The sequence below is a fragment of the Meleagris gallopavo genome, chromosome 14 (assembly GCF_905368555.1).
Source record: "Meleagris gallopavo chromosome 14, MGAL_WU_HG_1.1, whole genome shotgun sequence".
Lineage (NCBI taxonomy): Eukaryota > Metazoa > Chordata > Aves > Galliformes > Phasianidae > Meleagris > Meleagris gallopavo.
The window spans coordinates 4,376,131-4,402,259 of NC_139417.1; the positions used below are offsets into that span (position 1 = coordinate 4,376,131).

Sequence of the window (26,129 nt, forward strand, 5' to 3'; positions counted from 1 at the left end):
AAGGATAGAGCCCAGAACAGAAAGCATTTCCAAATATTTAATATATGTCTCAAGAAAAATTAAATATGGCAGAGATACAACAGTGCTGGAGTCAACACAACAAAATCCTGATGTGTCTGCAACAGTATTTATGTTTTATATTTCCAACAATGATCACAGACCTCTTAAAGTAAATGAAATAGGAGAGACTGGTCCTGGAAGATCAGAACTTAGCAGTGACCTTGCCCCTTTTCCCCCATGTTCTTTATGTTGCAACTCCATAATGTTGCAAAGTTTTGCAATACTTCTGTTTTTCCTAAAGCTCCATTTCTCCCAAGGGTATCTGGAGAAGTTACACACAATTTATTTTTTTACCTTTTAAGCTTTTAATTCTGAAGAATAAACAATCTTGGAAATTCTATCTCAGAGTCCAACAGCTCAAAACTAGAAAGTTGTGAAAACTTTTCATTTGAAAATTTTTGAAGGTCAATCCTCAAGCGCTAAAATATTTAGAGCAGAACATTTTAAAGAGTATTTATTCATCTGCATTGTTTTTAAACTTTTTTCTTATGTGTCTTATTCATCAAATGCCCTTCATCTTTTAGATAACTTCTGTCACAGGACAGGTTTACTACCTTGAGCTTTCTCTGAAGTCAGATATTTAGGAATCTCATAACACAAAACTGAAGAAATTATCATTTGGAAATACTTGCAGCAGACATCGTAAGAGGAAGTTTTCCAGTTATTTTTCACAAAGAGAAGAACTAAACTCAGCCAAACTGAAGCCATGTGATCAGTGTTCTTATTAAAATGTTTATTTAAGAAGCTTAATTTTCTAAAATAGAAATACTATGTGCATAGCAATTTCTGTCTCTTAGGAACCTAGCAAACAGGAATACATTCAGTTTCCTCCTCAGGCAAGTATCACACCTATATCACAGCTGGAGAAATCAAGGCAGGAAGATGAGATTTACCTGGAGGCACAGAAGCTAGTCAATTCCTGACTCTACATTGGGCCAAAGACCACACCTTGCTTTCATCCACTCCAGTAATTAAAAATAAAAGAATTCTTGGTCTGTGTATTCTTTTCAGGCAGAACCTGTCTGACCTGCTAATTTACTGACAATGTATATGAAAAGTCACAGGACAGACAGCCAGTAGAGAATCTTGATTAAAAGAATCCTGGCCCTATACATTTCTTGTAGAATACCCACCTCCTTTTCCTTCCTCTGAACTGTGCTCATCCTGCAACCACCTTCTGCAAAAACTTTAATTGTGGATGATCCAGGACATAAATTCTATCAAGATTCCTATTCTACAGAGGGAATGCCTTCTCACTAGTTAATTCAGTCATTAAAAAAAGACAAATAAATATGGTTCTGTCTTCCTATTTTTTCAGATCAAGGCAGAACAAAACATCTAAAAAGAAACCGCAAGATGGTAGACGTTCATAGAAAGAATGCTGGTGGATCTCAGATTCTTCCAGGGACCACGAGAGAGAAGACCTGATATTCTCACAAGCACATGCAGCATGCATTTACCCTCTGCAGTCAGCTGCTTTCATAAAAGGGAGTGAAGGCAGCTTAACTCTTGCCTGTAAGTCCTAATTTGCAAGCCTAGCATTGCATTAACTGTAACGTTGCTGTGGACAGCCCTTGGGTAACTGGTTGAATTGCACATCATCTGACACATTTAGATTCTTCTTGCAAACCTTAATGCATCCAGGTGAGTACAATCTAATTCTTAACTTTAACTAAGAAAACACAGTTTAGCTCTGGTCTGAGAAAGACTTCTTTCAGATCTTCTCTGCATTTAAATTAGAATATGACTGACTCCTCCAAATACACAGAAGCTACTCAAAATAAGGACTTCATATCCACATAAATTACATTGAATAGAATTTCACAATACTGTTCATGGAAACAAGTATTGCAAATATCACAGTCTTGGTAAGAAAAAAAATCTGCAGTACAGATGATCAAAATACACTTTATGAACTTATCAGCAGAGTCCAGCTACAAAGGAAAACATACCATCAGAATTATATCACATATCCATACCAACACAGCTCTCCATGTGTACCCATCATTTCCTTCGGAAAAAGTACCTTGCTGGGGTGGCCTGAAGAATGTAAACAGGTGCTGAAGCTGTGCCTGTGAATTTCCTTAAATGAATAATCCTTCCCAACTCCAAAGCAAATAGGTCCTAATATTTTGTTAGATTGGAACAGATACACAACAATTAAATGAGCATCATAAATACCACAGCAGAGCAACTGAGCTGCCTGCATAAAACAACACATACATTACTCCCTGTCAAAAAAGGCCGTGTGACTTTTATTTCTATTACATCCTATGCTTCTAAGAAAATTGATCTCAGAAGAGCCACCTACCTTCTTTACACTCGCCTGTTTTTCTCTGAACACAAAACGTATACATGGAACATGAATTTCATAAGTTTAGCACAATTTTTACAGACTAATAAACTACACTCTACTTGCACTGCAGTCACTAATCTCATTATTTACTAATAGGTAGTGACAGTTTCCTTTTACACAGTACTTTCTCTTACTGTTTTCTACACACTTACTGAAAACTGAAAGCTTCTATGACTTCAGAAGCTACTGAACTATTTATGCTGACTGAAATTTCTCTCCAGTTGGACTAACACCAAAGAAAGCCATCACATTACATTTGAGTGTCAGTATTACACAAGTTGTAATACTACTAGACAGGATAACCATCTTGGATTTAAAGCCTACTCGATTAAAGTTTTCTTTGCCTGCTAGAAGATAGAATTTTTATCAGGAATGAGTGCAGAGGATACAATCCCAAGGAAACCAATCAGCCATACCAGCCAGCACAGCAGTTGTCTTGAGATTAAATATAAAGAATGGTATCTGGGGACTATTAGAGATTATTACATATTTGATAATTTGTTACATTTAGAATAAAAAATGACTATCAAAAAAGAGTGACACAATTCAATGAATTGTACTGCATAACAATCAAAATAAATTCTGCACCTTTGGATGTTATGGCAAAAACTTGGGTAATATCACTTACCATAAACTCAGCAAGACAGTGATTCCAGATAAACATCTGGAATTGCAGAATGTCAGTAGATGACAGTGGGACCTCCCAAGTGAAAGAACCACATGCAAAATTAATAGAAACATCAAGTTCCTGCCTTCACAGCCTGACATGTTCCCACCAATACACACATTCCTATTAAAAAGCCTGTTCTTTAACTTATTTGGTTGAGCTGCAGTAAACTCTACAAAGACTTGAATCAACTTGAATGGTTGTATACTGATGCAGTGTGTGTTAATTGTAAGAATAAACTCTGAACTGATACTATTTGGTCATCATAAAGGTTTGTAACAGTTCCACTAAGGTCGGCCTTTGTGTTAGTTTCCAAGCTGATACAACACAGGACAAACAAACTGTAAAGGGCTATGAAATCAGTACCTGACTGTTTAAATAAATTCTGATTCCTTTGCAGTCGTGGAGAATTCTGCTTTAGCATACCCAATGTGCATAGTGGAGAGGAGTCAGAAGAAAATGACATGCTGCACAGAAACAGTGATTTGATTTCATAGAATGGTTTGAATCGGAAGGGACCTTTCAGATCATCATCTAGTTCCAACTCCCTGCTATAGGCAGGGATGCCTCCCACTTCAGAGACTGAATTATAGAAGGCTCCTCAGTAGCGTGTCTGCCAGTCAGTGACAGGCAAACATCTCTGACCCACATGGGGAAAAGAGCCTAACTGGCCCAGGTGCAAGGCAGTGCATCAGAAAATTGGGGAAGTAGGGAGGTACGATCCGTTCACCTCCTTCCAAAGGTAAGGCTCAGCTCATCTACTGAGCCTCACCCTCAGGCACTCAGCTCCTGCAGATTTCTGGGCTCAGCAGGAACTGGACCTCACAGTGAGAAAGAAGCACTGTACTGAGAAGTAGGAAGGCAAAGGCAAAAGCAGCCCCTCGGAAATTCACACCACTGCAAAGAAATTGTGCTAAACATGTACTAATGCAGGGCAACCTATCTCCTAATTTCTCCACCCCTATTTTACTACAGTTCTCACAACATCTCTCACTGTTAGCAATGCACCTTCAAAAGAGCAAATCTCATATTGTAGTGAGGTATCTTTCAATTAAAGCTGACAGCCCAAACCTCTTTGTTCCACTTTTCTGGGCATATACTGAAGCCAAGTATCTTCAAATTAATTCTTGCTATTTCAGCAAAAGGCTGAAAAAACTCACACTTAAACAAAATAAATAAACAAATAAAAAAAGCAAACAGAAGACTGGCATATTATTTAATTACTGGCTAAAAACATCTAATATTTAAAATATTTCACTGCATTAGTACAAGTAATTTCAATGCAATTTCTCAGAATTAAATTAATCTGTTATTTTACAAACGGTATTAAGCGCATTTCCTCACATTAACACCAAAAGCATGAGGACACCAGTTCACAATGAACATTTAATTAAATAGTCAGCCCATGAACTTAATTCCAACAATGAGTTGTGCGTTCCTTTTCAGCCTGCAATCTATTGCCAGTGTGCACAAACCAAAGAACTACTGAACAATACTGTCTCCACAATGGCAGGTAAAAAGCAAATGCAAAGAAAGACTTGAGAGAGTCTCAGAGAGACACACTTATCGCAAACACCAGAACTCATTTGCATGTTCTGGAGGGCATAAAACAATTGTATGGATTAGGAATGAATGCAGCTCTCACATGTGCAAACCTCATGTGGAGAATTATGCAAAAATTACCCAAATGCGTGCAACCTTTAACACGTGGCTGCCTTCTGCAGCTGCCAGGACACAAGGTTATCAGCAGCTTGTGATCCTGAGGTATCTTTTGGTGATTGTGTGTGTGCGTGTGCGTATCCATCCATCCTTTCGGGATCTAAACTGCTATAAACCATTTATCAATATTGATTCATTCTTCTGTATTTGCAACAATTCTAATTTTAAAACAGCTGCCAGTTGGCCCTAAATACAAGGTTTCAACTATTAATTTTTCACAGTCTCAGTCTGAATGCACACGCACAGCTGACTGTCCCATTTATACATAGACAAGTACTCTGTAAAAGCTGTTTGTGGGTCATAAACAAGAAGCCTGTTTTGCTGTTTCATCTTTTGTTTTAAATGAATGCACATGTGTGACTATTTTCTTTCATATGTTTGCTTTTAAGCACCTACTTAAAAAAAAAAAAAAGTAAGAAATAAAACAGCTCAAAGCAAAATTCTTCTCCCAGAAATGTAAGTACAGAGTACGAAGAGAAAACCAATTAAATTTTGAAAGGTCAAGATCACACTATAACAAATTTAAGGAAGAAGAAAAATAAGAAAAAGATTAACATACAGCCTTCCTAAAGCTCCTGTATCTGCCACTTCTTTTCATAAAATAATGGTTAGAAAAATTATAAGGAAAGGTCTGAAGAAGAACATTTGCAATCTTTGAAATCTTACCAGCACCGCTGGAAAACTTGATCTCACATGAGTGCATATGATTCTACCTCTGCACTTACATTTATTACAGAGAGGTTCACCACTGCAGCCCAATGTCTACCACCTCATATCTTGCTGGCACATCACTTTCTGGCTTCTCATAACCACCAAAAACTAGCACAGGAAGGTGCCACAAATGTTACATCCTGCTAGAGATCACCTGAGTGACCGTTACTCTGCTCTACCAGGAAGTTCACCTCTGACACTCCTTAAAAGTTTATTCTGGCTTGCAACTTTCACTCCATTCTGGACCCATGCTCTCAGAATTTCCTTAAAGATACAGCACTGCAAGGCAGCAAGCACACACACCAATCCTGTCTGGAAAGTTACTTAGAAAGGCTCGAGCGCTATCAGAAACAAAAGTACACTGCTGTTGTTAACAGCTGAAAGAAATAGTTAAGGAGAATGTAAGTGCACACATTTGAACACCATCACATTGCTAGGAGTGAACAGCCAAAAGCAGCAGTGAAAACCTACATTTTTCTACTGTCATAATCTCTCACTACAATTAACATCATGGCATGACTAAAAACAGCAGCATTAATGTTTTTGCATTAAGGTCAGTGGAACAGCACATACCACCACTAACAATGTATTTTGAGAAGGAAAAACAAAATATCAAAAGATCCAGCAGACATATGGATGCAAAAATAAACAGATTACCAGTAAAAAAATAAGGCTAGGTAAGAAGATTTACACTGAAGGCACGTGAGAATAAAGACAACTAAATAAGATCCAAGTTATTACTTCAACATGGCACTGTGGTTATTGAGTGGACAAAGCAATTTGTTCGGTGCTCCTCTACCTACAGAAATCAAGATGTTAAGACTTTAAGGGAGAATTACGTGCAAGAAACATAAGTTTTACCTCTCCTGAATGCAGGAAAATTCTTGGAACTTTCCAGCAAAGCTGCTGGCTGAGAACCCAATATTGTGCATGATTATTAATAAAAATTATTTTATTAGTAGTGGTAAAATAATGGAATTTTCATACAGCAGATTGACAAAATATGTGCATGTATGCCAAATGATGTTGTGAGTTACATCACAGAGTAAAAAGTTATGTTACTGAGCACCATAATAAGCACAGTAATAATTCACATATGTAAATCTGCTGCATATTCTTTCCCACAATCCACAGCCAATCCATGAAATAAAGTCACAAAATACTTTCAGGAATCCCAACACAGATTCAACACCCATATTACATTCCATCACAGTTACGTGAGGCAGGCTGAACTGACAGGTGTGAGCCAACAAGTAACTGTCCATGGCTGAGAAACAACTTCCTTTCAATACCTGCTGCAGATTTCTGCTGGTCACAGGATGCACAGCTCTCATCTAGTAAAACATCTCTTATTCCAATAGAGAAGCAAATTAGGACTCTCCCTAAAAATATATTAGGATACAATTGTTTCTGATTTTAAAAGCTAACAGTTTATTTTATGCTCTCCCTGCTGAGAGCTTATAGCTTACTTTAACTTCATTCCTTTCTGTGATCTTCTGTGGCCAACTTCTTGCCACTTCCACTTTCAAGAAGATACCATTAATTAGCTGGTTTTCTGTGTGTGTTTTTTGTTGTTGTTGCTTTGGGGCTTTTTTTATTATTATTACTTTTTTTAGTATCATACATAAAGAAGCACAGCGTACATTTTAGATGGGAATTTAATTATGTATACTTCTCAATACCCAGCACAACCATGCTTTGATACTTTCAACCTGAAAGATTCTGCCTTAAAACTCTGTAACAACTTGTTCTAATCATTCATAGACTCTTCTTCTCCTGACACTATTTTCCTTTTGAAATACACTCAGTAGTTACTATAAAAGGGGTTATCACGTGACATTTGGGTGAGTAACTAAAGAAGTTAAAAAGAAATTCATGAAATTTCATTCCTGATGTCAAACTACATTCCAATTCTTAACTATGTTGGCATGCTCTGGGAAGCAAGGAGCTGGTCTGTTCAGAAAGTTAAACTGACCTTTAAAGGCAAAACATCTGTTGAAAGTCATGAGAAGCTCAGTCCAACAGATTAAGGCAGCTGAAGAGACATTAATGTAAGCAGTTATTGCTGTTACACTAGATGGAAGTCTACCAAGTACCATAGCCAGGAAGAAGCAGATAGCTCAGAGGTTTCGATCAAGATTAAATAACTGCCTACTTTAAAAAGAAAAAAGTAGATTTTTATTAAAAGGATAGATTAAAAATTTGTAAATTTTCTTTACACTGAAAAAGCAAAATATCCATTACTTTCTTTCAAATTCAAACCATGAATTAATTGACATTCTTAAGTTTTTTTTCTTATTTCATCAATTCAAAACAACTTTCTTAAGGACTACTATAGATGTTAATACAACATTTTTAAATCTAATTAACTATTCAACTTTACTTCTAATAGTAGAGCTCACAATTTTGGTATATAAGAATAGTAGTATGGCATAACGAAACAATCTGTGTAGTGCCAGTATTATGCAAAACGTGTTCTGAAACTGACTCAAAGACTGAGGCCCTTGCACAGTAAGCCCATGGATTTCAATCAGAAGGCCAACACCGCTGAATTTTAACTATTTGAAATACAGACCACTATTGGAATGACGTTGTCTACTGACAAGATAATTCTAAGGGCAACAACTACTGAAAGAGGTTCTCCATTTATACCACAATTAGGAGGTAAATTCAGTATGAGGGACATTAGGATTTAAAAATATATACATAAGAGAGGAGACAGATGGAGCCAAAGATGAACTGTTGCTCTTTTGCTGTTATGAGCCAGATATATCCTGGTTCTAAGGAACGCAAATAAAGGCCAGAGATTTATCATAGTAAGCTATAGCTTAATACACGGATGTTCCCACATGAACCAAACAGACAAAAGAGGCATAACCCAGAAAATAAAAGCCGTCACTACTGCCACAGTTACAGGAAAATTAAGCCTGCTGCATGGGATAAAATGAATCAATTTTAAAATGGGAACACAAGAACAAACAAAAGCCTTTCTGTCCAGCTACCCTTTAGAATTTCTCTTAGAAAACAATAAATACATGCAAAGCAAATTTAATTCCTGTATTATCAAGGTATTATCATCAGACACAATATTGTTGAAGCAGATGGACAAGAATGCTTTGTAATAAGTTAAGGATTTTTTTGAGACAGATTTTAATTAATGAGTTTTAAATTAAGTTTAAAATTGGAGCAGAAGTAAAAACAAAACCAACAACAAAGGGTAATAAATCACTTCACAACTTGCTAAGTAACAATCATTTCTCCTTTCAGGCTTATGGATGACAGACATTTCTGTAGTGGCACTGTTTGTAACTACATTAAAGATTTGTCATAAAAATTACCCAAGTAAGTTCATTTTTGGTTCGACAGCAAAAGAGGGACATTTATAAGTAAATCATTTGGGGGTTTGCTTCTTGGGGAGAAATACATTCTCTGTAGTCCGAAGCAAAATATCATTTTTTGTTTTCTAATCACAACAAAAGAAATGAATTAGTAAAATATCCCACTGGATAACTGGCTCTATTCTCCTTTCATTTCATTAGCCATTAACTAGGACGCTCATATGGGACTGGGAAAACCCACATTCAGATCCCACATCATTCAAGTCAGAATCTCAATGGCAAACCATAAATAAAGCCCAGGTTATCAGCAAGGGAAGAGAAAATACCAAACATATGCTCATTAAGAACCTGGATCTATATCTGTTTACAACAGGACTCCAAACACATTACAATCATTTCACTGAAGACTGCAGAACAGAAAAAGGAGTCAGCGACCTCAATTTTAACACCACAGTCCCTGTAAAGAAATCAACTTCACAACGGTAATACTAACATATTTTGTGTATAAAACCAATGTATTTAAATAAAGTCATCCTTTGATTCAGCATAAGGTCATTAAATCAAAAATGAACATAGTGCTTTCTGAATCCTCCTTTCTTAAACACAGGCTTTTAATTTGCTTCCAGCAAAATGTACTTCCTTATTTGCCTACTTGTGTAAACAAAATGAAGAACTGTTACACTGCACCAAAGACATTCTCTTGCCCAAAAAGTCCTGCTTTGCCATCTGGAAAATGGGTAAGAGTCATTCCAGAGTGTATGGCATCTGGTGGATAGAACCTGATCAACGGAGGGACAGCATGCCTATTGGCAAGGGCCAGCCAGGAAGCTGTGAAGCGTTCCTACTTCTTACCTTTTCAGACTCAAAGGATAAGAGGTTGCAGTAACTACAAACACAATCAAGAGAAAGGACAGACAACAGAAAATAGCCCAAATCCAACGTATTTTCTCTCTAATTCTGCCCTAAATGAGAGTGCACTAGCTTTTCATGTGTGACACAGCATGTGTCCAAGCACGCCCTGATTCTCTGTGTTCTTACAGATGTGGAAAGAAGATCCTGGGAAAGCACCCTGCATTTCACGAGTCAGCCTGCAGCACTCCTAGCTGAGGAAGAACTTGGTTAGTTTTTTAATGAAATAAAACCATCTACTACATAAAAATGGCCAGGTTTTCACAAGCTAGTATATTCTGCCTAGCTGTAAAAAATCCCCCATTTGCATATTCCCAATCACCCACCATAAAAAACAGAACAAACCCACAATGACTGAATAATTTTCCCCATATTTTTCCCCCAAGCTCAGACAGTAACAAATATTTAGTTCTGTAGAATAGACCAAACCAAAAGAGCACAAAGTCCCAGATATCCTGTTTCAGAGACTACAATCATTTAGAAGCATGTGCATTGACAAGTTCCACATGCTTGTGTATGTGCTATCATGCTTAACAATACGGTATTCACTCAGCTGCAGTTTTCAGAGCAGTGGTTGGTATCTGATGACAAATTCCATTCTAGTAAGAAGATTCTTTTCCCTCTCTGTGCCAAACAACATTTAAAGAGATAGCATTTCAGCAAACAAAATTTCCTCGGAGGTAATGCCACCAATCACTGCAAACATTGTATCACCAATTAGGTAGAAGGGACTCAGGAAGAAAAGACTTATTGTCTGGCTGACACGGCGCGGAACTCGGAGCAGCTGGTTTGTGCCCAAGCCACGCTGGCTCAGAAAACATCTGCTATGCTGAAGGATGCTACAGCATCTTTATCAACTGTACCCAGATAACATCTTCAAAATGTTTTAAAATTAATTTTAAAAATACATATTTAGACACTTTGTTCCTGAAGGCATTACCATCACTCCACTGAGTATGCTAATGGTGTTCTACTGCTATTAAAACACATCTAGGCGCCAGGCAGACAACAGTCCCATTTTCCAGCCTATTTAACAAGTTGAAAACGTAGTGCTACTCATTCTTTATTTCCTTGCTACAATAAACTTTGAGGGAGAATAAAGGGTGAAGTTTTGTGGAGATAAGAGTATGGGGGTGGGAGGGAAGCACATCAAGGAATAAGTTTTCCCTTCTAACACTCCTAATTTCAAATAAATCCTAAGGATGATGAGATGGCCCTGATATCATTTCACAGAAAGCTCCTCTCTGAACATATTAAGGTCAGCTATGAAGTGTTTTTGGAAAACAAAGAGCAGAAGGTCAGGAATTCAGCCATTTGAGTGCTTTATGGGGGAAAAAAAAAAAAAAAGAAAAAAAAAAGAAGAAAAAAAGATGAACTGATACTTAAAAACGCAGAAATATTAATATTTTCCTAGTTTATATGGTTCATAAATCTAAAAGCATAATACTACACATGTCATTACTCACAGCATTTCATTATTTAAGGCTTTTGGTATTCATGCAGCACCAACAGATGACTCAGGCTGCATTTCAATGATCGAACCACATATGTTTTTCCATCACACTGCTACCAAACAGAAACATCACACTTCCATACTTCTCTTCCTTTCAGTACTAACAGATGAGTTATGCCACAAATTCTGCTCCAAAACTAACAGGACTCCTTCTTTCCCCATCATTGATTAAATAAATGACTAACTGACAAATCCAGTTTTAACACCTTCAATAGCTGCTGAGGGATTACAAACATAAATATTACTGCTTAGGAATCAGATTTTCCTTCGGAAAGCTTAAGTTTCTGTTTTGCTAAACACAGCAGATAAGCTCTGACCATAAGAACAGGCTTTAATTCATAAAAATTATCCATCTCTTCACTGCAAAATAGATTAGGGCTGGGATTTTAAAGCACAATAATTTTTCTGTATTAGACATACCAACTATACAGTCTAGCTTAATTATTTGAAATTGATTAAACTAAGCCAGATAAAAGGAACTACTGCCAAAGAATAACAGTCATCACAGGCAAGAAGCGCAGAATAGCAATTCCAGGCTTACATGTAGAGAAAGGATATCACATGCAACTCCTCCACATGTTCAAGAACAGCTTGATCAAAGATCATCTTTCTTTTAAATGTAGTCCTCTACTGCAGGGTTTCAAAATGTAAACGAAGACTCAGTTATTATGGAATCAGTACAATGCACTAGAATGCAAAGCTATTACCCTGAACATTCTTGTGCCATTTATGAGCTGTTCCCAAATCTTTCATTTCCTTGTGGAAGTATATTGTCTTCTGTTTCCAAAACCAGACTTTTCATTATGCTATCCTGGGAGGGTAAGAAACAGCACATTTTTTCTCTCCTCCATTCCCATATTCATGAACTGGAATTGCTCATTGGAAGGAGGTATAAACAACATATCACAGGACAGATACTCAGTGTTTGCAATGCGTACTATGTGTGCAAGCTCTCATCAGCTTCTTCTTTCAATATTTTTTCCTCAATAACAACATTATGCTTTTATATCACTTTTTATAATTGAAAGACCAATTCTCAAAATCCTTATTTTTACACAAGATAAATACAAAATAACACTTCACAATGTTTGAACATCTGCACAGTTACAGGAGTTATGGAAAACTGCATTACCAGTAATGAGTTACTAAAATATTACCATCTGAAACTGTGGTCTTCTCAAATTAGCCACTGTAAGTACTGAAGATATGAAAGATCAATACAATTCCAGTAAGTGTGGTTTAGGGAAAGAACAGAAGAGCAGCATCAAAAATCTCATAGTAAACTTGACTTTTGCATCTCTACAGAAATCAACATTTGGTCAGGTTTCTAGCTCTGATAACATTAAAAAGACATAATGCATACACAGGCCTTACAGATGTTCACTTCATATAAAGCCCACTGAACAAAGCTTAGGGGGGGAAAAAAGCACCAAGCAGCAACACCTTACAAATGCCACTTATGGATGAAGAGTTGCACATTACCTACCTTGGAACAGCTGCTCATAAACAGCACTCACTTCCTACATCCTTTCCCTCCTCCTCTGTCAGTTCAGTGATTAGTGACAAGTCTTCAAGTGACAAATTAGCTCTTTGCAAATCTTATTTTTTACCTTAGGTGACCATAAGCATGTTTACGTGAAGATTTACTGATCCACTGGAACCTAACCACTCATCTCTTCAGAACATCCTCATGTCAGGAAAGCCATCGCTTCAGTCGTTTTGTCTCCATTCAAAACAACAAAAAAATTTCAAACACAAAACGTATAAAGGACATCAGGAATTGTCCTGTAGACAAACTTCTGTTCCAGCACAAAAGTAAAAGACTCTGGGTAAGACATTAATGTTTTTACCACTCTGCATTGTGACTGGGATATTAACAACTACGTAGAATTCAATATGGGATATACAGATATAGAGAAGAACCGGTGCTAAAACTGCAGGGGGGAATGCCAGGCACTTCACTGGAAAGCTCAAGGATGTCTGCCTAATTCAGGCCTAAGACTAACTTCAGCCTCTTACTATCCATTCTGCAACACAATGTGAGCAACACTTGCTGGTACAACTTCCACAGGTCAACAAACAAAAAAAAGTTCAGCTACTGGCCTGGGCTACCATTTCTTCCTTCTAGCAGCTCTTCATACAATAGCACGATTGGTGCACAGAGCTGTGTGCACAGCAACAGGACAAACTCAGAGACGATCTAAGCCAGAAGTTGCAGAGTGGTATAAATCTAATTAAGTCGAAGTAGTAAAACTAAAGGAATGTAAATTAGAACCAGACACACACCAGCTTCCTCACATGCAAGTTGCACTGAATCAGACTTCCTCTGGATTCTCTAAATCCAGCCCAACATTCCTACCCCATGGAACTCAAAATCAAATTCAAACTAGAGAATTTAGACAGTAGGCAACAACAACAAAACTGCACCTCAAACTTAAGAAAATTGATAATGCATACTAAAAATATGCAAGGACTACTCCAAAAGTAGTGCCTCTAATTTTATGTAGTAAAAATAAGTAGTCAAAGGAAAACAGGCCAAGCTTTTGTCCTCTCTTTATAAGCAAGTTAGCTTACAAGAGAAATTTCTCAAGCCAAAATCAGGGAAATTTCCTTGAGGACTTTCACTGCTATTCATTTTACAATCAACATCTGTAGCATTAAACTAAATCATCCCACTGTAATAGGATCAGTACAAATTCAGTCCTTATCTAGCAGAGAAGCGAACATGAAAGAACAACAGCAATACTCATTATAAAACTTAGAGACAATAATAGAAAAGAGCTCATGGGAGTATAAAACCACCACTGCTCAAATTTCTTCAATAGTGAGCTACTGTTATCTTGAATATTGAATGGACAAACATGATGGAACTTCATCTTCAAACACGCAGTGTTTGTTTACTACTGCAAGTACTTCAGTAAGGTGATAAGCAACAGTAGTAATGAATTCTTTTATAAAACATTAAAAGCTTTCACTTTCCAAAAAAAAAGTACATACAATAAAAGAGCAAAGATTAAAAAGAAAAGCGGAATTCATTTTAAGAGGAGATGATGCACAGAAGCTGAACACAAAAGCAGTTCAAAAGCCGGAAGAGCATTTTTCTAGTTAGCATCTATTCAGCTTGATAGCCAAGAAATATACACTACTCAGAAAAAAACTGAAAAACAAAGCTATTACTCACACTTCATTCTAAAAAGCACAACTGCAATTTGCCATAAATGAAAACATTCTGCTGACACTGGCTAACACACCTTAGACATTCAATGTGAATGCTAAGAGAAGTTAAAATGCTACCCATAAGACTGGCAACGTGTTACTCCATTGCTGCAACTGACATTTACCAAGCTAACATCCTGTGCTCACCATTTACTAGCGCTGAAAGGAAAATGAAATGCTCATTACTAATTCTAACAGTTTTTATGAGCTGGAATCTTTGCCCATCCATCCATGCACACCCAGCTATGTGTTCCTACAAGAGAATATGCCTAACTGAAAACACTGAGGAGTGTGAGTTCTCAAATTCTCCTTAGCTGGCCAGCAGCTCCACTACAATTTCTTTGTCTTCTAACAATGCAAAACTAATCAGGAAAAGTTGGGCACCTTTCTATAGATGGGAAAACACATTTTTAAAGTGATAGGAATTACTGTTTTGCATACTAAGCAATTTACATGCATTATATTGGTTTTGCATTAGAGAAAGACCATGTTTTAAGGACTTCTAAAGACATCTTCCTACATGTCAGATTCAAAAAGCTGCAAAAATGAGCAAAGCCAACTCCTAGGCTAATACACAGTGCAAACATAAACATCTGGACCCAGGAAACAGAGAACTAAGTTTCAGACTTACGCTTCTCGTCATCAGCATGTACTAGAGAGGCTGCTCTTGATAAAACATCCAATGGAGTCTCCATTCCTCTCTGGATCCTGGAAAATTCAGAGAGAAGGTCTTAAATTTTACAATGCTTTAACAGTACACAGTTATTTGGTCACTAAATTACAAATACTAGAAATCCTATCATCTTGCCTGCTGCATTTTTTAAGGTTTTCTTCCTTTCCGCATGCCTTCCTTCCATGCAGACAACTAAGGAGACAATATCCAAAGATGCAACTCGCCTGGACAGCTGGCCCAATGACCCATATCAGCTTAAGATTGCTTTAGACCCAGAATCTTCAATAAATTTGGACCCCATATTCTCCTATGCCCAAAGTGAAATTACCTAAAGCTTGTAAGCTATTAAGACGCTTTCTTACTTACGAATATATGGTCAAGCCTTCAGTGTGCATCTGTATGCCACAGACAGAAAACTGTAACTTACATAATCACCATCACACCTCAGTAACTTCTTGCACCTGTTCTTTCCCCACACAACTCGTATTATTTCCATACTGAAAAAATTAACCCCATCCCATAACAACGTACATTTCAGGAGCTTACTAAGCAACAGTCTCTCTCACAGAAAAAAAAAAGTTAATAAAGATAATATAAGTGTTAAATAAATGGCTTCAAAACTGAAATGCTTTCTATGTAAGAAGATATGAAAGTGAAAGTAAAGAGGAGAGCAGCACATTGTCAAGATGCTTGCACTGAAAGGCAGGCAACTTGTATATGTTTCACAATAAGACAGCTGCAGAGACAGAACTGTTAGGAAAACAAATAGAGGAACAGAGACTACCCTAAGACTGCTCACAATGTCTTTGTAGTTTCTTTTTTTTTTTTTTTTCCTTCCCAAAGCCTGTATGATAGACTGCCATAAAAACTGCTCACTGTAATTTTCTCTTTTATTTCTAAACCACACTGAAAAGTAGGAAGAGAAAAAGAAGAAAAAAGGGAAATCTCAGAGAAATCTCAAACACGTGTACATGAGCTTAACAACAAGCACATGTTTGGGAAGCCATTTCTTTGGCTTTGCACTATGAATGATAAGCCTCACGATCCTCCCTCCCTCTTCCTAAGTAAAGTCAAAGACTCTAAAATGAATCAAAGATTTTAAAGCATAAGATAAAGGATTCTTAAGTACGCTTAAGTTTCCATATATTTTTTTCAAAAAAGGATTAAATCCAGTCTTGTTTCCACAGAACTGCCAAGAAGAATGGAGAAGCTTGCAATAACCAAGTATCACGCTCAAGGATAAAGACATTCTCCCTTGCTGTCAGAATCAGCTTCTGCTCAAGAATGGTACTTTAACTCAGACAGAGCAGTCAGCTCTTTTCTTTAAAGGCAGTATAGGTAGACAACACATTTTAGAAAATAAGATCTTAGACTCTGATTTTACAAAGTCTGTCTTAACTAAATATTTCTTGATATCATTTTCAACTTCTCCCTCTTCCAAATCAAAGCAAGCAGCATTCAGTAAGGAAATCTCCATCACTGCACTCCGATCTCTTAGCCGGGGATGGTTGGTTCTTTTCTTCCTTTTGTTTTCCAAGGACTTTAAAACAGCACCACTTTCTTTCCCTCTGGCTGTTGATTGCTGACCCTCTCACACAGACTCTTCTAACAAAGCCAAAGCTCTGCTGGAAATAAAGATGACAAGGCTTCTGATCAGATGAGGCAGCTACACCAAACTGACGGCTATCTCATGGCTTAGCACTAACCAGCTTTGTCCTACATTTCAAAAGAACGCTGAGTTTTTTGGTCAATTCTTTAGAAAAACACTCGGTAAAGAATAACGCAAAGGGTATTATAACGTCTTTTATTGAAAACAAGTTTTCCATTTGCTGCTTTCCTCGAGTGTTTCAGTAATTCTGGAATAATGAGAGCTTTCCGGAACTCGCTCATAGAGAGAGTTAGCTGGTGACAGAGGTTTGCCTTGAGAGAAGGAAATGGGAACCAAGTCTCAATTCTCTGCAGGAAATTAGACACTTTAAGAACAACTTTAGCACAACTATCCTCAATACAGTTTTGTAGCTTTGTACACTCCTGAAAGTTTACATCACGGAGAGTTGCAGAAGTGTTTTGCTAACAGTGAATGCCCCGCGAAGAACATTGTGCCTGTTCAAGAGCTTCCTTGAAGGGATGCTGCTTATGCAGCCATCTGCCAGTGCCAGCATGCGATTCCACATGTGCTGTGACTTTTCAAGGCCGCTGCGCACGTTGACGGTTTTAGAAAGTACTTTCAAGGAGCTAAAAACTCCCAGGTTATATTCAAACAGTATGAAATATCCCCCCGTCCCTAAGTTAAGCTAACAACTCATGGACAGCAGTTCAGAAAAGAAACAAAGGTTGCCTACGAGAATGAGAGGAGAATCTTCCCTTGGTGGTTCAAAGCTCAAAATCCTCATTTATCTCAGAAAGAACAGCAACTGCTCCATGTACTCAGCCAGCCTTCAGAGGACAGCCCCGTCGTTCCCCTAAGCAGCCGTATTTCAGAACTGAAAGTTCAATTCCCAGGGTTTTGATAAAAGCATTAACTCTCTGTTACACCAAAATTTCTTTAAGCATTAGAAACAAACCAAAACCCCAGTATTTTAGCCTACGTGCTAACTGGTCTATATCCAGGTCTCAAAAGGGAAAACAAGTGCCTAGCAAGATGAAGTACACAAACTTAACTTCCTCTGGCTAGACTTGATTTAAACACTATGAAAACAGTTCAACTCTCAGCTTAAGTCTCTTACTTGTAACAAAATTGTAACTGTTCAAGCAGTGTGAGCTGAAAGTACTTCTACAAGAGCTTAAGATATTTTTATCTGCAGTAATTTCAATTATTAGTTAATGGTTACTGCTTCTACTCAGTATTTCCCTAGTCTGACATCTCACCTGCACAGCAGCACCAAAACATTCTGAAAAATAGCAAAGACTTAGAATGTAAAATCCTATTTAAGAGATGTTTAGTAACTTGCTTGCTGTTCAGACACCATTTCAATGATTATCACTGACTCATCAGAACAAAACACCTGTCAGTACAACGAAACAAACACATTATTTTGTCCCTCCTTTTTAAGCTTCTGCAAATGCTCAGCTTATCAAATGCCTGTTAACATAAGCAGAGTGTAGCATTAGAGAAATCAAGTCTTTTAAAAATGAACCATGAAATGTTTTCATGGATTTATACGGTACCCTCTGAGCATCAGGGAAAGAATACGGGGCAAAATCCTAAACCTGCCCGTTTAAAACTTAAATAAACAAGCAGTAGGGAAACCAAAGACAAACTGCAGACTAGGCAACAGGACGTTCATGCAATCCCACAGTTATTATTCACAGCAGGGTACGTCAGGAAAGATTTCCAATAAGAGACAAACTTCATATCTGATTAAACAAAAAGGGAATAGTGAGGGAACAGAAAGGAAAGAGAAATAGAAAAGATAATGCTTGCAGCAATAATCAGCATGGAGCTATGATGGCTTTTGGCTTGAAGGGATCTTAACTGGGATCCAAAGTAACAAGGTAGAAACAGGAAAGGGGATACATACACTTGGGGATGAGAACAAAAGGTCTGCACAGAGAATGCTGGGCAGATAAAAAAAATGAGTAGGGTGTAGACATAGCTTGGACATGAAGATTTAAAGAGAGGTCACTCTCATAAGAATAGTTGGATCACAGGTCTGACTGACATACAGAATAGCAGAGCAGTCAACAGCTCTTGCAAACAAGTTAATAAAAAACTTCTGAAAGCAGACAATACTGTGAGGTCTCTTTCAAACTTGCTGAGTGAGAACTAGAGAGAGACATCTGAATGGTGCCAAGGAGAGTGAAAGGCTGAACTTTTCAATGATGGAGAGAAAAATGTGGTACTTGGATTCACGTGTCTGGGGAAATCACAGATGAAGTTGGAAGGAGAGAAGTGGATTAAGAAATAAAGTCCTTTATAGCAGTGAAAAAGTGAGACAAAAACAAGACACTCCAGAAACAACAAGGAACGAGGATGAAAGTGAAGGAAGTGTAAATAATCAGAGGTATAAAGAAAACATGATTAATTGAAGAGCATGGGCAAACAGGACAAAAGCACCTGACGCCTAGAAAGATGCAGGCAAAGTGCTTGCTAGACAAGTGCCATAATCCCAAGTCGGCAGAGAAAGAGGGGTATTTCAGTGGATTTCAATGAAAGAAAGTGCAGTGGAAAAGGAAATCCAGAAACAACTTATCAGCACAATGGAAAAGGCTGCAGAGGAAAGGAATATACCACAACAATTTGTAGAAAACCAAGTCAAGAGCTTTTATTTTTTCAGATAGGAGAGAGTAAAGCATATGTGCACTGTGAATAAGGCTAATGACAAGCATGTTATACTCAATATACGTCCCCAAAAGCCACAACATGTTTGAATTCCTTCAACTGCACCTACACCACAGCTTCTACTGGGGGATGCATAAATCCTATGTTGAGATAGCCATACAAAATGCTAACTACTAAGCGTTCAGTTTAAACAGAGTTCTGATCTTATTTACAACAGTAAAATCTTCACAGCGAGTTTCAGCTCCTTGATCAGAGGAATCAAAGTACCATTTATTTTTAATGTGTTTGTTTACTACCTTGGGTTCTTACTTGCTTGTTTTGTGTGTGGAAAGCATGAAGAGCTAAATCTCCAAACAGAAACGTGCCACGTATATAACGATAAGCTTAAAGCAAAACCTTGGCATTTAGCATTATGTTTTTTGTCTTCTTGACACGTAAATCCTCTTTAACATGGAAACATTCTAAAAAGAAATCTATTAATAACAGTATTTGAATTAAAAGCTAACAAACGCAAGAAATTACACAGGAAAAGTCTAACTTGACTGTTTCTTGAACCTAAAAAATCCATCACGTTACAAATTCTGATATAAAAAGAGTATGCAACATCTAAACATAGTAAAAGGAACCAATCAGGACCTTTTATAATGGAAAACTTTCCAACACTGAAAACAGATCAACCTTCTGAGTGTCTTCAAATCATGTTAGTTACCAAAGCTACATATTTATACATACACACGTGTGTATCTCCTGTCGCTCTGTAATGCTTCTTCAGTTAACAAGCCCAAGAGGTCTATACCAGCTATCTTCTACCAAGATTAACTACAAGCCCTAATTCCCCCCATTAGGCTTTCAGCTTCCAGCAGCACCGCTGGGTACTCAGCACTTACAGAACCAGCTTAATTGCTACTCCAAGCCACTGGTGGCAGTCACAGCACTGAGTCATAACTGAGCAGGGATGAGGAAGGCCAGCATCCTGCACCAAAATGCCCCATCTCCATTCTCCACACTTGGGCCATTTTGCAGCAACAGTGGCTTGCTAAAAAACCCCAACACAATATAAGTGTAGATGCTTCCAAATTCTACCAAGATGGGCCAATCTGTTGGCCATTTGTGACTTGCAGTGATCTTGTGTAAATAATACAGCCTGACATAAAATATCATGATGGTAACTGTGATATCGACCAGAAGAAACGTAAGGGATGTAAACAAAGCAAAATCAGAAATACCCTTAAGAGTAGGCATGCAGGAAAACACAAATAAAGAACAAGTATTAGGAAAGCCTTATAAATGCTCACATATTACTACAGCAATAGGGACAGATAACTGCCAGACCTCATACAGTTCTACATAATAATCCGTAATATCACTGCACAGAGAACATTACAGGGATCTCAACTCTCCAGAAAAGTTACACCACAAGGAGGACATGGAGCACTTGACAGGTTACTCTGCTTTAGTTTAACTACAAGATTCCCATCGTTTCATATTCCTGATAACCCTGCAACAGCAGTGAAAAGGAATGGAGCTGCCCTCACAGCTTCTCGTCAGCTGAAACGGCTGCTAAATTCCCACTTTCAGTAAAGAGGCGCACAGGTGTCACCTGCTGTCAGCCTGGCTCTGAAAGTTAATTACTTCTGATGCTATCTGGGAAGCATAAACTCAGCCTGACCGGGGAGAATCCGAATCTGCACTGCTAACGACCAAAAAACAGGCTCTACAAACAGAATATACTAGATGCAGAGTGAAAAGGCTTTAGCAGTGCCCTTAGGACTCATTCGAAAAGATCTGCACCACAGGACCCTCTGCTGCTGGTCGAATTCCGTAAGAAAAATACACTCTATCGAAGCCAAGGTGTGAATTTAAGACGGCAGTCAAAACGCTGCTTTGTTGGTCCCAGAGCTGTGCAACAGGCTGCCAGACAGAAACTTAGGGCGGCTCGTTTGCCAGCAGCCGGCTTCAGCACCTTCTGCTGTGACGGCGCGGCGTGGCGGGCCGTGAGGGCGCTCCGCAGCCAGGAGGAGCCTGAGGGCACGGCACAGCACGGCCGGCAGCCGCCGCTCGCCCGAGGCAGGACCCAACCCCGTGGAGAAAGCCGCCCCTTCGCCACGGCTCCAGGCCCCGCGGGCAGGCACGGGGCAGCCCGTTACCCGGGGCGGCGCCGCGCCCGCTCTTCACAGCCCGCGCCGACGCACGCTGGGGCACCCGGCCCGGCTCGGCAGAAGTCCCGCAGCGCCGGGAGTTCCTCCGCTCCGGCGGGACAGCGGCGCTCCGCCTGTCAGCGCCCGCCGGCACTCCCCTCGGCGCCCCGGGGCCCGCCGCCCCCGCGGGCCACCTGTCCCCTTCCTCCCGCCTCCGCCCCGCCGCGGCCGGGCTCACTCACCAGCGTGCTCTCGGGCGGGCAGGAGGCGGCGCGGCCGCGGGGCCGGGCGGGCGGCGGCGGCGGAGCGGGGCGGCGGCGGCGGCAGCGGGCGAGGGCGGAGGGCCGCTTGTTTACTCCCGGGCCGGGGCGGCGAGCCCGGGAGCGGAGCGGAGCAGGCGCCGCTGGCCCCGGCGCCGCTCGCTGCACGGGCCCGGGGAGGAATCCCAGGAATGATGGAATTCTGTTGCTAGCAGGTGGGGAGAGCGGGGCGGCCCCATTGGCCGGGCCGGGCTATGAGGTCAGCATAATTAGGGTAATGAGGTGCTGACATCATATCCTCGCAGGTAGGAGAGCGCGGCGCGGGCGCCGACGAGGAAGCGGAGCCGCGGCCAGGCCCCGCCCGCACGGAGCGCCCCCACGGCGGCTGCGGGAGGCGCGGGGCGGGGCAGCGCCCGCGGGGATGGCGCGGTGGGGAAGGGCGGAGAGCAGGTAGGGACGGACGGCGCCCAGCGCTTTGGGAACTGTGGGAAACCGGCGCTTCTCTGGAGAACAAAGCAAAGCAAGCTTAAAAGCAAACGCAGCGCACGCCTTTAGAATTAAAGCTGTCTATCAGTCTGCAGCTGAGAAAGTCTCTCACCGGCCCCCCGTCGGCTCAGTGCGAGCGGCAGAAAGTAGCTTTTCCAGCCCTGCAGCCCCCGGCCCCAAATCCCATTTGCCGATACTACAGCTCCGCGTTTATTTCCTGTTTACGACTCGTTACTCCCGAAGCGCGGTACGTTTGTTTGTGGGAGCAGTTGTTTTTTTTTTCCCCGAGTTCCTTCTTGTAGTTAATGTGACTCATTCAGCCCTCTGAGAAAGTAGCCAAAAATCGACGTGTGAAAGGAAAGCTGAGTGACTGCCTTGGTCGACAAGGAACTCTCCAACACATCCAGGCTCCCAGGGCCGGGGCTCCTCTTTAGTTCCAAGCAGCCCATATTAGTCACCACGCACCCCTGGGCACCATCCACTCCTGCACCATCCCCCACGACTTGCAGGAATGCTCGTTCCAAACCCCATATTTTCAAGACTTGAGTGCATCAGGAGCGTATCAACACACCGAGCCGGCCTTCAGCCATGTCATGAAATGAAGCTGTCAGAGTCGTGCATGTGAAAGAACCATTTATCAGAAGCTGAGATCCTATGACTTACAAAGGATCAAACAGAGCATAAGCACACTAATTCAAGGCCTTACCTGATAAAACAACTAAGAGATAAGAAAACTCATCAACCCCAGACCCACCAAAGGAGTCGGGGCTGTGGTGATGTGGTGGGACCTGGAAAGGACACCAGGCAGCAGCAAAACATCTCAGTACAGTTATGCTCGTGATATTTCTTAGTCAGCTCATTCTTCCTTCTCTCAATATGACAAACATATATTCTGACACATGCATAAAGAGATAAAAAGCAGCACAGCTGTCTTTCTTTACTGAAGGAAAAAAAAAAAAAAAAAAAGCACCAAGACAGAGAAAGGTTTATTTTAGCTTCTGAAAATGGGACTTGAGCACAAAGGAGGGGAGGAAGCACAACTCCCACACTTACACAGCACAGCCGGCAATGCAGAAGCCCCACCAAGCGGTGTGGGGAGGATGCATGGAAACAAACCGTCAGAGGTGAACCCTGCATCCTGATCCTGCGTAAGTCAGAGCCTGTGATGGATCTGTGCTCACCAACTCTGATTTTAAAATCTAACAAAACCATGCAACTGATATTGAAGCCTTTTCATATCCTTGCAAGGACAGGTCATGAGATCTCAGGGCCACCAAAAGCTAGCCAGAAATGCATTCCAAACACTAAATGAACTCCAGATTCAGACTCAGCACTAAGTATATCCAATGGACTGATTTCAGTGGCTAAAAAAGTGAAATGCAAGAAGTATGACAAACATTATTTTATACATGTATTTAACTGTTAACCTATGATATTTATAGGATATAGGATAATAGTTATGGTTTGGTTTTTGTTGTCTTATTATTTTGATATTTTAATACTGAACTGGGAAGTATTTTCACTACCAGGAAGAACAGGATTTTTATTTAATTTTTGGAAAATTAAAGTCAAAATAGTAAATAGTGATGTAGAAAAAAAATATTTAAAATACTAAACAAGAAAAAAAAAGACTCTGAACTAGGGAAAACAAAACCGCAGGCACTGAGAAAAGATCTCAAATAGACACTGGTAAGTATCATGAGGATGAACTGCTGTAGACTTGTAGAATAATTACAAACCTTTTGAATATGTATCTTCAAGGAAAGAAGTACACCACTCCTGTTTACAACTGCTGGAGGGGAAGAAGGAGGAAAAGTTTCTTTGTTAAGGAGAGCTCCTGGGATGAGGAGGAGCCTGAAAAAACAGAGGTCAAAACAGCTTTTGATCCTTGCATATGCTATTACAGCCCCCCAGCAGAAGTTTTAGAAGAGTATTTATTAAACCATCTAAGAAGTCTGAGGAAACATCAGCCTCTGGGAAAGATGACCCTATGCATTCCTGCACAAACACTGCTAGTACAGACAGACTTCACCACTGAAGTTAGGCATCGGCATTTGTTGAAACAACAATTAAAAAAAAACAAAACCTGTTAATTGTCAAAGCTGGAAATCACCAAAAACAAATCGTAACAGCTATCAAACCATAAGAGAAGCTTGTTTATGCACTGAACTCAACACATGCTAATATTTAGCCAAGCTGTTTAAAGGCAAATTCACAGATTAGTAAATCAAAAACAATCTTGTTTGATGAACAATATTTTGGCTTGCTTGGGTGTTACAATTTGTTTCTCATTTTGCACATACTTTGCAAGTGAATGGTATCAAAGGCTCTTTGCTGACTAAATGCCAGCAGAAACTAAACTTTGTGAAACACGAAAACTGACCGAGATAGCTGACAGTTTATACCTGAACTAAAACGAAAAATTTCAGCCTGAATTTAGGCACCCAACAGAGAGCTTAAGGTGTGATTCAAATCCCACAACAGACCACAGTTGAATGGACACCTGTTCTTCCATGTGTATTAATCACTGAAAATTGATAAGTGGGAAGGGGGTGGGGTGAGGAGGGTAGTGAAATTCCAGTGGAATGACACACAGTATTGCTTCTACACTCCATATGCCAATGCAACAGAAGACTTACCTGAGGGATCCAGAAGCGAATGAGGACTGGAAGCAGGCAGCTGAGGCACAACACTATGGCACACCTGTGGACCGGGAGGAACCAGCATACAGGAAAAGTGATTTCAAGTCAAGAGCTGTGAGTGTGCATTCCAGTTACAGCAGTATTACCTAGATTTTCTGCTGAGGAGAATGCTTGTCAGCCAAATATTTGCTGCCCTGAACTTGTGTCAGCCCGTGGTCCCTGAGCCCTCTGAACAGGTAGAATCAGCTCAATTTGACAAGACGCTACTACTTCACAAGCGGTACAACCTGTTTTCTATGTACACTAAAAAATTTCCTGGAACATTTACCATTGCTTCATAGATTGTTTTAAGGTGTTTAAAAAACACCTCCCCCCAAAAAAAAGCAGAGCAGAAAAAAGGAAATGTATCAAACAGCTGCAGTCATACATAGGGAGATCTGATGTCCTAGCTCTGCAGACTCTTTCATTAATCCTGTAATTATTATTGAAATTAAGCTTAACATCTGTTCTACAACCAATTGAGAAAATAAAACGTTTCCACAGTAATAACAGTTGGTTAAAAATGCCTTGGGCAAGTACTTCCTTACATGTGGATCACAGCAGTGATATTGTCAGTGACATTAGTGTTAACTAGACAGGGATACTCAGTGTGGAATGAGGCTCAAAACTGCTTTTGTTAAACCATTTTCAAGTGATTTCAGCTTGTAATAGTTAGTAGTAGCAGGGGGTACATGTCGTGCTGTTTATTGAAGAAACACCCAACTCTGAAGAGATGGAGCTTTATTCTTTAGGTGCCCACTGCATGCAATGATTTGCCAGCAGGCATTCACTGCATGTTAAAGAGGAATTATCTGACTTCTTCCAGCTCCTCGCTCCTATTTCACTTTTGCTTTTTTGAGCAGCAGCAGTAAGAATACTTCTCCAATGCCACAGAAATACATGAAGCTATGTCAAGTCTAAACAGAAGGGTGAGATGTACTAGTAGAAACACAGCACAAAGATAATTAAGTCTGTGCCACAAAGCAAACACTTTTTCCAAAGATATCACAAAACAACACTACACATACATCTCTCTGAAAGTAATACCTCCTATTTATTTCCATGGAAACTACAATAAATACAAAGAGCATGTGTTACATGGTAAGAAACCGTAATGAAA

At 39.8% G+C, this 26,129-nt stretch overlaps 1 protein-coding gene across 3 annotated transcripts in view; it reads right to left on the reverse strand.

The window, feature by feature from the left end:
* Positions 1-25,237, reverse strand: part of VGLL4 (vestigial like family member 4) — an 83,938-nt gene extending 58,701 nt beyond the window's left edge. Inside the window, exons 1-3 of one of the 3 annotated variants that reach the window (XM_085235972.1) lie at positions 25,117-25,231; positions 24,968-25,031; positions 15,121-15,197 (exon numbers count right to left, since the gene is read on the reverse strand). In XM_085235972.1, coding sequence (XP_085092098.1) covers positions 15,121-15,184 — 64 coding nt within the window. In that variant the 5' untranslated portion in view covers positions 15,185-15,197; positions 24,968-25,031; positions 25,117-25,231. Of the gene's footprint in view, positions 1-15,120; positions 15,198-21,824; positions 21,971-24,967 lie in introns of those variants that run through there. The other 2 variants (XM_085235971.1, XM_085235970.1) reach the window with 2 other exon arrangements.
* Between the last annotated feature and the right edge of the window lie 892 nt (positions 25,238-26,129).